Source organism: Carassius gibelio, chromosome A9 (assembly GCF_023724105.1).
Source record: "Carassius gibelio isolate Cgi1373 ecotype wild population from Czech Republic chromosome A9, carGib1.2-hapl.c, whole genome shotgun sequence".
Taxonomy (NCBI): domain Eukaryota; kingdom Metazoa; phylum Chordata; class Actinopteri; order Cypriniformes; family Cyprinidae; genus Carassius; species Carassius gibelio.
The window spans coordinates 23,806,787-23,822,522 of NC_068379.1; the positions used below are offsets into that span (position 1 = coordinate 23,806,787).

General features: G+C 37.0%; 1 protein-coding gene across 1 annotated transcript; it reads left to right on the forward strand.

Annotated features, from left to right (window-relative positions):
• Positions 1-245: 245 nt before the first annotated feature.
• On the forward strand, positions 246-15,706 carry LOC128020033 (solute carrier family 12 member 8). Its single transcript, XM_052606549.1, has 14 exons — positions 246-348; positions 746-820; positions 956-1,102; positions 1,547-1,738; positions 1,820-2,051; positions 8,806-8,919; positions 10,081-10,168; positions 10,679-10,766; positions 11,427-11,573; positions 12,622-13,267; positions 13,360-13,451; positions 13,534-13,651; positions 13,988-14,048; positions 15,233-15,706. Exons 2-14 carry the CDS (start codon positions 779-781, stop codon positions 15,402-15,404), a joined length of 2,139 nt encoding a protein of 712 aa, XP_052462509.1. The 5' UTR covers positions 246-348; positions 746-778; the 3' UTR covers positions 15,405-15,706.
• Positions 15,707-15,736: the final 30 nt, after the last annotated feature.

The following is a 15,736-nucleotide window of genomic DNA, read 5'->3' on the forward strand; positions in this document are numbered from 1 at the left end:
ACACAGCTGTTAAGACTAAAATTCTTAAAGTAAGAATTAATCAAACGATTTTAATATACTATGCTAAAATTTGTGTCATGGTTAGTGTCAATTTAGTAAGCTACTTAAATAGCACGTCTTAGTTACTTCGTAAACAAACCGTTTACAGATAAAACGGACTAAAAAGTAATTTTTTAATTAGTATTATTATTATTATTTTTATGTTAGATGCTTTAATTAGTCGTTCAAAACGAACCGTTCGAAAGAACCGATTCGCGGAAATGATTCGGACCACCCAGCTACTCAGGTGTGCGCTCGTGCCTCTCTCAAATTCTCCACCTGTTGCATCCGCCAGCGCAGAGACTGCAGGCAAGTATCTTTATGATTACTCAAGGAATTAAAAGTTTAACTAAACCCAAAACAGCATTTTATCAGTTTATTTAGAGCCGCTAGTCACTGGCGTTTCTAACAGCGTTTGCAACGAACCGTTGCACAATAACTTTAAAGTAAAACACAAACACAATGTCAGTAGTACTACGCATAGTCACGTGAACTTCAATACGTTTGTTTGATTTTTATCTTAAAGTATTAAAAGTGCGAAATATGAATTGCATGTGTTTAATTAAAGTGTCACTTATTTACAGACGGCTTTTATTGGCAAGTTACGTGGCCGTCGCTTACTTGGCAAATGTTGTTAAAATCGCCTTTGTATATACAGTATCCTACTACAGCCTTTACTATAACAATGTAAATGTACTTTCCTCAGATTCAGCTTGTGTGATCTTGGCCAGGAGGGAGCATGAGTCCTCAAGTTCAAGATTTATTCCATGAAGACGCACAGGTAATGGCCAATCTGTACATTTTACCCTAAGAATAAATAGAAAAGCATAATTTCAGATCCTACTACTTTACCCTGAGTGGAGGACCTGACATTAATGGTGACTTGTTTAGATATGAGTGACACTGGTTTGTGTAGGGTTCCCAAAGTAATGCTCAGCCTTGGTGGAAGGTGCAGCTTTTCGTCTGGGAGCCTGTTCTTTTCGGTACCTGGGATGGAGTCTTTACTACATGCATGATCAACATTTTTGGGGTGGTGCTCTTTTTGCGGACTGGCTGGCTTGTGGTAAGTTGTTTTATCACAGATTTCGATGTGTTTGTAGTGGATACGTGTATCAGAGAATCTATTAAAATGCCATATGAAAAGATGTTCCAAAGGTTTTGCTCTATATCTATGGAAGCCCATTACCACCACAGAAAAAAATAATAGTATTTTTGTGAGACACAAACTTACAATTCTGAGGAATAATTAAAATTTTTGAGATCTAAACTGAATTAACTTTTTTTTGCAACTCCAAGTTGATTTCTCACAATTCTGCTTTTATATCTCACCATTCTGACCTTTTTGAGTTTATATCTCGCAGTTCAGTGGAAAAAAGTCTGAATTGTGAGATGTAAACTAAGAATTGCGAGAAAAGTGCGAGGGAGATAGAAAGTCGCAATTTACCTTATTTATTATTTACCTTCCAATGAAAATGTTATGTCTTTTTGTCCTAATGATCATCTTTAGGGTAACACGGGTGTGTTGCTGGGCATGCTTCTGGTATCCATTGTGGTATTGGTCGCCTTGGTTACAGTGATGTCAGGCGTTGGCGTGTGTGAGTGTTGCAGTGTGGGTAACGGTGGGGTCTATTCCATGATCTCCACTGTGCTCGGAGGGAGGATTGGAGGAACTTTGGGACTCTTGTATGTGTTTGGACAGGTGAGCAGCTCCTGTCTGTATTTTGTTGCATATATATTGGGTGGTCAGTTAACGGTTTTCATTTATGTGTCTTGTTGGCAGTGTGTGGCTGGAGCGATGTACATCACTGGTTTTGCCGAGTCCATTGCACAGATGCTGAACTTACAGAGCATGTGGGCAGTGAGGGGCTTCTCTGTGGCCGTTCTGATTGGCCTGCTTGGGATTAACCTGGCCGGGGTAAAATGGATTGTACGCCTTCAGTTGGTTCTATTGGGCATATTAGCTGTGTCTACTCTGGATTTTGTCATCGGGACATTTAGTCATCTAGATCCAGGTGAGCTATTGTGAAATGCAAACAAGATTACATCAAGGGTCATTTATATTGTAATTTTAGTTAGTTTAAAGGGGTCATATGATGCAATTTAAATGTTTTCCTTTCTCTTTGGAGAGTTACAAGCTCTTGGTGCATAAAGAAAATCTGTAAAGATGCAAAGACTAAAGTCTCAAATTCAAAGCGATATTCTTTATAAAAGTTAAGTCAACCACTAAAACGGCTTGTTCTAACACGCCCCCACGTCTATGTCACAAAGTGGGAAGATTTGCATAATGCCACCCAAATGTTCATGCAAAGAAAGAAGGCATTTTATTCTCACTGTAGTATTGCTGTTGCTAATTTATATATATATATATTTTACATTTCTCTTATTTCTACTCTACTTTTCTTGTTTCACAGTTTCATATTTCTGTGTTTTCATATATGTTGTAATATGCTTTTATTGGAGTAGTTGAAAAGTAGTTGAATGCAGCTTGCAAGCTACAATATAGATACTACTTTTCAAAACGTTTGGGGTCAGTAAGATTTTTTTTTTTTAAATAAATCAATACTATAACAATAATACTTTTAATAAATCAATACTTTTCTTCAGCCAGACAATATAAAATTGATCAAATAAAAAAAAATATTTTACATTGTCAAAATGTAAAAACTCTAAAATTTCTATTTCAAATAATTGCTGATATATTGTAGGCTATTGGGCTTTTTATTAATCAAGAATCCTGAAATAAATTAACAAATGTAAACAAAAATCATTAAGCAGCACAACTATTTTCGACTTTGATAATCTTGAGCACCAAATCATTTTAGAATAATTTCTGAAGGATTCTGGGACACTAAAGACTGGAGTAATGGCTGATGAAAATTCAACTTTGCCATTGCTGGAATAAATTACATTTTAAAATATAGTAAAATATAGAAAACTGTTCTTTTAAAATCTAATAACATTTCACAATATTACTGTTTTTTTTTTAAATCAAATAAATGCAGCCTTGGTGAGCAAAAGAGACTTTTATTTTTTTCTAATGTTGAACAATAGTGTATAAGTATTTCTATTTATATACAGTATTATCTGCGACTTCAGAAATTGCTTGTTTTCATCTTGAAGCTCTCACTTATTCACAATAGTTACTGGTAGTGAGAGACTACTTTAGCTACACTTAGTATTTGGCCACATGTGTATAGAGGTTATATGTTAATGATTGGATTGGTTGAGGCCACATGATCTTGCAACAGCTGTCCAGTAGATGTCAGGGTAACATATATACGCTGCATTCTAATATCCTTATGTGTCTAGAAGTGCCAATTCACATATTTATTTATTGATTTATTATTTACATTTTCTTTTTCCATAAAACAGTTCAGTCTTAACAAACAGTGCAAGACAAGATTTAGCATACCAGGTTTTGATCTGACATTGCGATAGAATAAGCAGTAGATTAGTTAGACCTCCAACAGCCCTGCATCTGCTGGGAGGGGTGCACATGGCCACCAGGGCATACAGGGTCTCTTCCTAAAAATGAATGCAATTATGGAGCTTCAACACCAATCATAATATGGAAGTTAAAGTAACAGGAAGGGTGAAGTGATTTGTCTTCCAGTTATACACAGTTCTGTCATCTAGTCATCCTGGACCTAGCAAGAAAAAACTATATGCACTATTGTACAGTAATCAAGAGAATCCTGAAATAAATCCAAAAATATTAAGCAACTCAAATGTTATCAGCTTTGATAATAACAAGAAATCTTCAAGAGTTTCTTAAACACCATATTCGCATATTAGAATAATTTCTGGAAGATTATTTGACAATGACCCTTTGCCATTGCAGGAATAAAATTGTAATATTTTATAATATTATTGTTTTACTGCAATTATATGTATATATTTTAATGAGTGAAAGCATGAGTTAATGAAATGGAGCATGCTTGTAGTCGAAGAAGAATTTGCTAGATGTCTTGACAAATTCCAGTTTCTAAAGCTCTCCCAAGCTATAGACCTTTAATAGCAGAAATCCAGCTCTGTCACACATTTAATAATTTTAGGACATTCAGATCTAGACTTGTGTTAAAAATGTTTATGAAGGACGCATTTATACAGTATTAAAAGAATTTCAACTCCCTCTCACCCTCTTACTCTTACTTAGTGCAATTTCAATTTGATCAAAGTTTATAATTGAAAAATTATGTGAGATATCTAATAGGAGTTATTTGCTCTTAGGACAAGCCTGCAGGCATTCTTAGTCCATTGTAATGTTTAAGTGTTTTGGCTGCCCACCTCAGACGGGGTCAGAATGTACTTTCACACTGGGTTTGCAGGAAATCCATCCCAGCTTTTCCTGTTCTACTGATTACTGGCTTCCTGTCCAGAGAAGAGGCAAGACTCTCAAAAAAAAAGATGGTATTCTCACTCTCTCTCTCATCAGAGAAAGTCAGACACGCTGGGGTGTAATGGACTAAATATGCAGCATTACCCCCTAACTGCAGCTACTGCTGCTGTCATGCTGCTCTGACCCCTTTTAGGAGCTGGACTGCAGTGTGTGCTGGCAGTGGGAAAAGGAGGCACTGGTTCCTCCAGGTTTTTTTCAATTAAGCCTTGTGCTTCTAAAGTGATCTCCCCAATGACACGACTCCAGGGGGTTGCACGGTTAAGGCCTGGGTGCCGCATGTGCAGGTAACCTGCCAGTGCCAGGAAAAAGGAGCTACTGTCCAGATGTGTTTACAGTTTGATGATACTGTTAATCACATATTCAAGGCTAGGTGGTCAGCACAAGGGAAGCTTCATAACCATGATGATTTAGAGATCCCAGTGTGATCACATTCCATGACAAGTTTAAAGGGTTCACAAAAGGAGACATTTTGTAGTATATCATGACCAGTCATTTTTTTATATAATAAAAGTGAATGGGGACTTCCCGGGGCTGTCAAGCTTTAACATGGAAACAAAAGTAGTGATTTCCTTGTAATTGTTTTTGTTGTCTCTCTCTCCCGCATTCTCGCTCTCTCTTTCCAATGCCAATATCTTGGAGAGTAGAGTTGTGTATTTTCATAATGTTGTATACAGTATATAGACAATGATTATAAAATGTACATTTCTAGTTTTAGACAGAATTGACAATAAATGAATGAAGACCACAAATTGGCACTCCTGTGCATCTGTGCTCAGGTGATGCTTTCAAAAGAGTTGAGTTGAGTCATTTTGTAGTTTTGTGAGAGGAACTAATTGACATTTATGCCATTATTCACTGAAAACTGTCCCCTCTAGTGAGCTAGCGAGTTAAACTCAAGAACCGGATCAGTTGATTTACGAATGAATCATTCAGATTAGTTTGACACACAGCTACAGTATGACTTCAGAAAAATGGTGCATAATGCATAATTAGTCAAACAGTCTTTATGAGTGATGCACTTATGATGTTCTGGAGCTTGGAAATATATTTGAAGGATAAAGAAGGAGGTCCCACAGTTTAGTACGGGGTGAACTATTCCTTTAAAAACTGAAAGCTGAAGGCCTGCACATAACTTGGTTGTGAAATAATTCTTGGTAAAGGATATGTTTGAGTTATACACCAATATATACCAGTGTTCACAGGCTCACGTAGCCAAAATGGTAGAAGGGTTGATGATCTTTTAATATTGCTACCTATTTCAATGTTTTGTTAAAACATTTGAAAATGTTATTACTGGAAAAGATGAAGAAAATGTGAGCACAATCCTCCCGAGTGTTCATACCATTGTGGTGAACACATTTGAGCTAGATTAAAAAAAAAACGAGAGCACCTCCTAGTTCTGTCCCTACTACCACAAAAGAGGAGCTGTGAGAAGAGCTTCCCTACTCCTGTAGGCTTTTAGACTGGCTTTTATTGGTGTACATTCTCTTCTTTTGGTGGTGGGAAGATATTATAACAATTAGATTTTATATGAAAATATGAAAGCGTGCAGCGTCTTGAGAGCTGGCTTGTTTTTCCATTCACATACAGTTATCAGTTTTATGAAGGTATGATGTTCGTGTTATGGAGGATCTCAGCTATAACCTCAAAGACAGTCTATTTAAGCACCCAGAGTTGGACAGGAAACTGACATGCGCTCATAAGTTTTAGGTTAAGGGTGTTGACCGGGCTCACCCACATTTTTGGCTTGAGACAAAAGAGCAGGCAGGAAGCAGAGCCGAGTCTTTGCTAGCAGTGTCCACATCCTCCTCTAAATCTTCAGATCAGGACTTTCGCTATAAATATCTGAACTGCAATCAGAATGGTTAGAAAGGTGGCAGGGAGGGCAACCGTAACGGTCCTGCTCTCATGCACTGTGTTCACTAGTTTAGTTTATTCTTGCACTTACTATTCCAAAAAAAAAAAGATAGATAGATATAGGTAATTTATGATGTGGTTAAGTACTGTAGGATGTGTTTTTTTCCTACCTGTGTGGTATAATCAGTGTATTTTATGTCATTTCTGTGTCCAACTAAACTTTCTTTATGTACCTCCTCTCTATGTCATTCTCCTGATCCTCTCTATTGTATCTTACTCTCTTTCTCTTTGTAGCCAAGAAACTGTGACTTGGAAGGGTAAGAACAGGCAGGGCTTCTGAAAGGGTGGTGACTTCCTTTTGGATAAACATGTCATTAATCCCAGAGAACACATTCTTTCCCATCACAAGATAACCAAGAGAGGGAAATGGATCATGATCTTGCATAGTCAGGCTCTGTAGATGTGTCTCTGCATTTCACTCCATCTTTAGTACACTTCTGACTAACTTTTATCAGCTCATTCATCTGTTGATGTTTGTCCATAGGTCAACTATTAATTAAATTATTTCTTAATTAAACACTTTTTCCAGCCAAACATTTCAAACCAGTATGACTTTTCTTTCTTTCTTGTTGATTGAATGCAAAAGTAGATGTTTTGAAGAGTGAGAGCCCTGCTGTTATGTGTGTGTGTGTGTGTGTTCACTGCCAAGTCCTAAAAAGAAAAAAAGCACCATGTGCTTTATCCTTGAAGTATGTCTATTTGATGTTTGCTATAATCCAAATCTTCTGAAGTTCTTCTGAAGTCTCAACCTGGGGTCCGGGGCCCAATAGGAGGCCTCAGCAATATTCCAAGGAAGCCTCAAGATGGCAAAACAAGCATTAAAAAAAGACAAAATAACTACAAATATAAGTATTTCTTATTTTAATTGACCTCCTCAGCAACATTTTGTCTTTAAAAGAAATCGGAATATTTAATGTATCAAGTGTGATTTATAGACATGGAAAAGTCATGTAAATAATAAAAACATTTTATCAGTTAAATTATTATTATTATTATATAAAAAAAATCTTAATCCAGTAAATACTGAACAGCTGAAAGTCATTGGCCTTTGAATACTCTGGACAATGTTTTAAATAGGCTACTTGGAGTTCTAAAATCATCTATTTTATGTTAGCTTAATTCATGTAAATTTATGTTAGCTTAATAAATAAATATTAGCTTTGCATTATTTACTGAAATTCTACACTCTGTTGTGTCTTCATATTAAATATGCATAAAAGATATGAAAGCTGGAGCAAAGTAAAGATTATCAGTGAAATCTTTTTTAGCCTGTTCTTCACACAAAGTTCATGTGTGAAAGTCATGATGAAATATAGCCAATGAATCGTGAGTGACTACATTTATGTTGCGGTTCTTCTCCTTTTTGAGCTTTGCAGTAAAAACCAAAGTTTTAATGTGGAAAACAGTCTTCCAAACATCTCCTTTTCCTTTTCAGAGTTCTGTTAAAAAATAAAGTCAAACTGGTTTGGAATGACGTGAGGGTGAGTGAATGCTTTTATTGGGTGAACTAACCAATTAAGAGCACCTTTCTGTGACATTTATACATTTGTACACAAGTACACATACCTCCAGAAACATAGAGTGTCAGTGTTATCTAGCCTTAAATAGCTGCTACCCTGAGTGAAAATACCACTCATATGACTGCTCAGCACAATGGTGATATTACGGTTTACGTGAATGTTCTGCGGCGCCTGTTCTTGGAATGGTTTGTTTGCCTGTGAACACACCCAGAGCTTAGTCCGGCATCATTCCCTCCATCATGTCCACGCCGCAGAACTATTCAACTTGGCATGCATTTGCAAGAAAAAGGTCGGCCCTTGGTTTGCACGCATCTTGGCTGGGCGTCTGTCCCCCCGGGTTGTTACATAAAGGGCGGTGATGGTCAGCCACAGACATGCGGGGCTCTGCCTGTGTATGGCTATGGAGTCCAAACCTGTCATATTTCAAGCCAGATGTTTGTTCCACGAAACCCCAGGAACCCCTCCCTTTGATTTCAGGGTGAAAGGGTTATTGTATCAGTGTGCGATGGATCAAGATTGTCATGGATGCTGGTTTGTGGTCTTGCGCGGGAGGATATTTTCTAGTAAATGTTGCCTCTGTATGATTCAAGCCTGTGTTTTAAGCAGAGAGGTGGAAACTTGAAATCTGCTTCAGGAAGGTTTTCTGAAATTTGTTTTAATGTTATGAAATATTTAGACTGGTCTGTCTAAACATCAGATTTTTCAAAAAAGCCAAAATCTTTGCTTTATCTTTTCATAAAGATTCTAATTTACAGGAAACCTGTTTGTGTCTCATATACTCAGTGGATTTCAGAGATGAATCTGATTCTTATCATTGTGTCAGTGCAGAGTTTTTCCGTGAAGCACTCCGTAATGCTTTAGTAGTACAACTGAATTTTGTATTAAACAGTCTTTCCTAATATTGTCTTGTGCTGAACATGTTTATTGCAGAGCATGGATTTGTTGGTTATTCAGAGGATCTTCTGCGTAAGAACACCCTGCCAGACTACACAGCTGGCGAGACTTTCTTCACCGTGTTTGGGGTTTTCTTTCCTGCGGCGACAGGTGACTTTACACACACAAACAATAAAGGCTAAACTGTGATATAATAACCACTGATTAAATGACAGTATGCTGATATGAGGATTTTTTTTTTTGCTATTCGGGGAGTAGAAGCCTGAAACTTCAGTGGCCTCAAATACTTGCAGCTGTACTGTATGTTAGTAGCTGTGGTTATATTTAGGATGCAGACATCCCAGAAATCTCTCATTTTGACTGAATTTCTTCTGATATTTAACACATTTTTGTTATATAATGAGGTTTCAGTCCAAGCATGGTGTCACTTGGACAAGCAAACTGCAACCAACGACAAGGTGATCTGAAATGGGGATTTTATACTTTTGATTTCAAGGAACCCAACACGATGATCACTTTGTGAGGCACCTTCTTCATAAAATAAAAAGGCAGCTATATATGTTTTTTAATTGATTATAAACCCATTCATATTGTGTGAAAAATATTTTTAAGTGTAATATTCCAGTTAGCAAAATTAAACCATTCTTTCCATAATGTATATTGATATTGTACTAAAATAAATTGCTAAAATATTCTAGAAAAAATTTGTGATTAACACATTTAAAAACAACAAAAAACAACAACTATATAATAGTTATGTTGTAAATATTATGAAAGTAAGTTTTCTGACCAGCCTGTAAAATAATATCGAAATATGAATTCATGTATTGAATGTTTAAGATCATATTTTGTTGATGTTAAGTACACATTTTGTCTTCAGGTTTGAATTCAGTTTGCATTATTTTATGATCTCAGACCACCTTTCATAATGCTTTCAATTTAACTATTTTCATTGGCAAAAATCCCATGAATAAAACCAGTCAATATAAATATAAAAATGAGAAATAATTATCTACAGAATGTAAGAAACCCATAAATGTAAGAGATGTAAGAAAACCCACTTCGTTCTTGTCTTGTTTTACCAAACCAGCTTCAGCCTCCAGCAACGACTGAAAGATTGAATAATTAATTTGAGCAACACGAGGCCCTAATCAGTAGGGATCAAAGTGTCCTTTTTGCTCCTGTTAGAAGTCAGGAAGGCATTTCAAGTGAGCTCTGATATGTACTTCTATCTGTTGTTCAGTGTTTAAATGGCCCCTTGTCTCTAGTAACCCTGTGTGTGTGTGTGTGTGTGTGTGTGTGTGTGTGTAGGTGTGATGGCGGGATTCAACATGAGCTCTGATCTCCAGAGGCCTGAGCACAACATCCCCGTGGGAACTCTCGCCGCAGTCTTCACCTCGTATGTTTCTAACCGCAACAGAAATCATCTTTAATTCTTCCTTAGCTCATCTTTAGCCTCTGTTTGTTTTGACTTTACACATACTTTAGAGTAGGCGCCAAAATAAAAATGAGAAACAGAATTATGATAAGCCTTCATGCCATGCAAAAAAAAAAGTGTATGATATATAAATGAGTTTGAGTCCTTTTTTTTTTAATGTTTTTGAAAGAAATCTCTTGTGCTCATCAAAGCTGTATTTAATTGATCATACAAATACAGGAAAAACTGTATATTATTTCAATTTAAAATAACATTTCTATTTTAATCAACTCCGAAATCATTCTTATATGCTGATTTGACGCTCTAAACAGTAGACTTTAATGAATGTAAAGTTAAAAGCAGCATTTATTTGAAACAGAAATGTTATGTAACATTAGAAATGTCTATTAATATAGATATATAAACAGTTCTTCTTAGATAATTTCTCTATAAATAGAATGAATGACTCTTGTGTATTGTGGGAATCCACAGGTGGTTCCTGTATCTCGTCTTTGTGTTCTTACTTGGAGCCATTTGCACCAGAGAGGCACTGCGCTATGATTTCTTAATAGCGGAAAAGGTAATCTGATGTCATTACAGGCTTCAGAGGATGGCCATCTTGCATTGGTTTTTCCACTATTAAGACTAATTGTTTCTACTGAAAGTGAGACTTGAGAATAGCACATTAACCACAGAAAAAATGTTACATTTGCATTTGTCACGCTAATGTCATTCCGATCATCTGCAGGCCCTCATAGCAAGGCATTTGAGGTCATTGTAAATGCTACAGCTGGTGTTAAGTATGTGAATGAAAACAGAGCCCAGTTGAGCACTGACCTTGCACATACCCTGACGTTTGATAGCCACACAGCTGCCACTCTGCATAGATTACAGTGAGCTGCTAAACTAAGCTACATACCGGTAGTTAGTTTATGAATGTGTAATGCTCTAGCCTGGTTGTGGCTGACCCCCAGCTGTTCCTTAATGTGAGCTGTGATGTTTTGGGGTTAACACTCTATATGCAAAATGCATATTAAATATATTGAATCTGCAAAAAGTTGCATTTTGCACAATGTAGTGTTACAGAACACAATCATTGTACTGTATTTTTTTTTAAACTGCCTATACTCCCCTTATTTACTAACAACACATTATAAGCTCTTTTCAGTCTGGCCAAGCGGAACAAAGCTGGGTGGAGTTCTCTACATTCTCTTCCCCTCTGTTTTTTTCTTCTTCCCAGGTCTCCTTGGTTGGTTTCCTGTTTTTGTTGGGCCTCTACATCTCCTCCCTGGCCTCCTGCATGGGCGGCCTGTACGGTGCACCCAGGATCCTCCAGTGTATTGCCCAAGAGAGAGTCATCCCAGCTCTCGGATTTCTCGGGAAAGGGGTGGGTGCTTACGGGGAGATGATAATTATATTAATGTGTTTAAATTGTGGCTATTTTCAGAAAGGGGAATGCTAGGATGTGTAGTTTTATGCGAAACAGTGGTTGAATCAAGTGATAAATCAAGGCTAAATCTATTCTGTGATTATAATCCATTTGAAAATCAGGGATGTTCTTATGAGTCCTTTCAGATGTTAATAAATGATTAGACATTAACAATTCACATAGGATAAAAAAGGAAATTTAGCATTTGTTTTTCATGCACTTTGTGCAACTTTAATAAATTGTTTACTTTTTCACATGCAATATGTAGCTCAGTAGACGACCGGATGAGTTCCTAATTATAGTGTGCCAAAGTGCCCTTCAAAAAACATGAAGGAATGAATTGTAACAATTGTGGCTTTCAAAAAGCACAGCACACCCTTTCCCCCGTCTGAGCTCTGTCTGACCCCTCTCTATGGGCTACAAGCTCGCCCGAGACATCTCGTCCTGAATCAACGTCCCAGAACAAACACAGGAAGCACAGAAAAGACCAACCCTGGTGGATCTGGAGCTGTGCCAGCCAGTAGCAGTAGTAGCGGCTCCATCTGAGAGATTTATGGGATCTGGGTAATGACCGCTCTGAGGTGACATGAGAGATGCTGTCTTCTTTGGGATGTTTTAACTGGATATTTTTACTCGCTCGTTACATAACCTGAAGAGTGTGAAAGAAATGAGGATACATGGAGCCAAAGCCATAATGCAAACTTGCAAAAGATTAATAAAAACTTGTGAAGTAGACATGACTATGTTCCTATCCAATCCCATAATGCAGTAGGGCAAGCTCAGGAAAAACAGAAAAATGTTTATTGTAAAAGTAAGCTATTACAGATTTTTTTTTTAATAATAAATATAATATCTAAATTCAAAATATAATAACTCACAGAGATGCTAACTATGTACAAGTAGTCGGGACACTTCCTTAGAAGGTGCCTATGTAGTGAGCAGACACTAGGTTATATATATATATATATATATATATGCCTTTCTCTTGTCTTTTTATGTATTACAGCGAGGGCCCAATAAGACGCCTGTGGCTGCCATCTGTCTGACCAGCTTGGTCTCTATGGCCTTCATTTTTGTCGGCCAGGTCAATGTACTGGCTCCCATCGTCACCATCAACTTCATGCTAACCTACAGCATAATTGATTATTGCTATTTCTGTGTGGTGAAAACCCATGAGCTGCAGGTCCAGCAATGGACGACGCTGACCAGGAGGTCAAGCTCCAGTAGATCACGTGTTTGCAGCACTCAGCCCCATTACGGCAGCAGTGGAGCCATCAGTGAACCTGTGAACGGCACACTGCTGGAGTTCACCAAAGACATGGACCAAATATTTCCATTGCCCAGTACGGACACCGCTGATGAACAGAGAGTTTCTATTCCTGCCTCCAAGACCTGGGGCAGGAAGTCAAAGATTCCAGCTAAAGAAACGCTGATGAACAGTTTTGGGTGGGACTTGAACAGCAATGGACCATTAGATAAAGGAAAAGATGAAAAGGAGCCAGAACAAACTGTTGGATTAGATGATGATACCAGTAGCCACTCAGGGCTTAAGGAGTCTGTCCTTACAACAGAACCCAAGAGGAAACAGTCTTTGCCTAATTCTGGCCCAGTTGAACTCGAACAACTCCCAAGAGAACAGATAGACAGAAATGGTACATAACTCTCTACAAAACACTACATCTCTACAAAACTCTTCAATGTATATCAAAATTTGTATTACACCTTATATACCTTTTATTCACAGATTTAGAAACCAATCTTGAAGAATCAGAAATAAAATCCATCCAGGGTTCGGTCTATGGCAGATTTTGCAACCACTGGGTTTCATTCGTTGGTGTAAGTTTGGCAAAAATGATCCAGCCTGTAAGCAATAAGCTTGTAAGCTCAAATTTGTAATGCTGTTTTTATCTTTCTTTAGGCATTGTGCTCTTTTATGATAATGTTTGTTATCCAGTGGATGTACGCCTTGATTAATATTACAGTTGCCCTTATCCTCTTTCTCTACATTGGAACAACAAGCCCAGGTTTGCCAACAGGTAATTGTAAGAGTACATACCTTTTATATGATCTAAATAATCTTTTAGAAATAACCCCAGTTGCTCATTATATACTGAAAATTGTCTGAAAAACTGACAATTGTCTGAAGCCACATACTGCTTATTTTAAGCCAAATATATTACTTGTACTGTAGGTCTAACAAGGCTTGGAGTTTTTTTTGTTTCGTTTTTTCTAGGAAAGGTTTGCAGGAATTTGATATTCGGATGAATATTTCAACTATTTATATTAAAGTCAATTAAAAGTAGAGGTGTATTATGTACATATCCATCATTATGACTTTTTTTTGTTAGGAAATATAAAATCTCTGCCCACAGGTGCAGCAGCTCGCTTCAGTTTCTTCAGGTGGCTCAAGACCTCGCTGCATAATTTGGAGAGGTATGTTACATAGTCTCCTGTAGGCAGTTTTGACTCTTCCAGCATAAAGTCTGGTCCTTAATGCAGCTTTGTGTTGTAAAGAACCACCTACTTAGACATGAAAAGACAGTCTGATCTACATTTTTCATGATGTTTAAGGACAGGATTAGGGATCCGTTGAAACGGAAATTCTGGATGCACTTCGCCGGAAACCAAAAATGCTTTGTAGTAATTGTTTATTATTTTATTAAATAATAGCCTATAAAGTAATTTAATTACTTTAGATTTAATTTAACTCAGTAATTTTAATGATACTGAATAAAAAAACACAAGCCAATGTAATAACCACACTTTTATTGAAAGTAACAATGAAATCAGACAGAAATAATATAAAATAATATTAATTCATTTTATTCAGTTCTATACAACAGAATCAGATGTAACGTTTTTTTTGTTGTTGTTGTTGACTAATTAATTATCCAAATAATTTATCGTACTACAAAGCTATTATTATACAAGAGGGTAGCATCATTTTACTAGCGTTGCCATGTTACAGCACAGTAGCGCTATTGCAAATAGGAACTACATAAAAAGTATACTACATAGAAATTTCCTGTTTGCACGTTCTTTGAGCAACTTTGCATTCGCTTTCAAATGGGTCGTGAGTAGCATAAAAGAACACACATTCATAGAGTGGAATATCGGTGCATCCCTTGCCAGGATTACTTGATACAGAAAATACCACTACCATGACATGGATGTTTCCACCAATGCTTATACAGAAAACACTGAAAAATTGATCCGATCAGAATTTCTTTCTGTCCAAAAGAAAAGTACTGATTATTTTAAAGGCATTCTTCAGAACACCAGTCTGAGTTAACAGTTTTGCTTATTGATATCTTGTTAACTTGATACTATGTGCCTCAAATAAAATTCAGAATATCTTTTATATATGTCACTATTCCAAATCAGCTGAGCTATTGTCTTCATGCACTATGGAATATCTTTGAATGTCTTCTGATTAATGACATTATTCTTTATCTTGGCTTGTTAGGAGAGTTCTTCAATTAAAACTTAATAAAGCACTTACAATTATTACTGTTATGTGGGTATGAGTCCATTGTGGATGATGTGATTAGAACTACACTGTATGAATATACACAAAACCGAACCTCACATTACCAGTCATTTGCCTCTCTTCTTAGGCGAGATGGGGCCCTTCAGGACCAGATTGTGGTGACACCCTCTTTGTCAGCTGTTAGAATGGAAACCAGGCAGCTGACAGAGGAAAATGCAGACTTTGCCTTACGTGATCGTTACCATCACTCCTCCTTTATCAACACCACAGACAAGATAGTCCATTCTCAGTCCAACTGAGCATGTAACAACTGTGCCCTGCTAACCAGCTGGACTGAAAAAGTGGACACATGGGACTAAATAATCTTGACTGATCACTCAACTGAGCAGCACTTGAAATATATTTTTTTATTTACTGCATTTGTCAGCTAGTACTCAGAGGACTGAGTTTTATTTCCTGGATAATCTGAAGGAAAGTAATAATGTTTGCCTGAAAATCGGGAATGTGCATGCATTGTGAATTAATTTGCCGCCATGCTTACATTAGGTTTAATGTGCACCATGGGTGTTTAATTTTCATATCAAGTAAATTTTGTCCTGTATTTTGATTGACCTCGTTGAGTCTATAACAA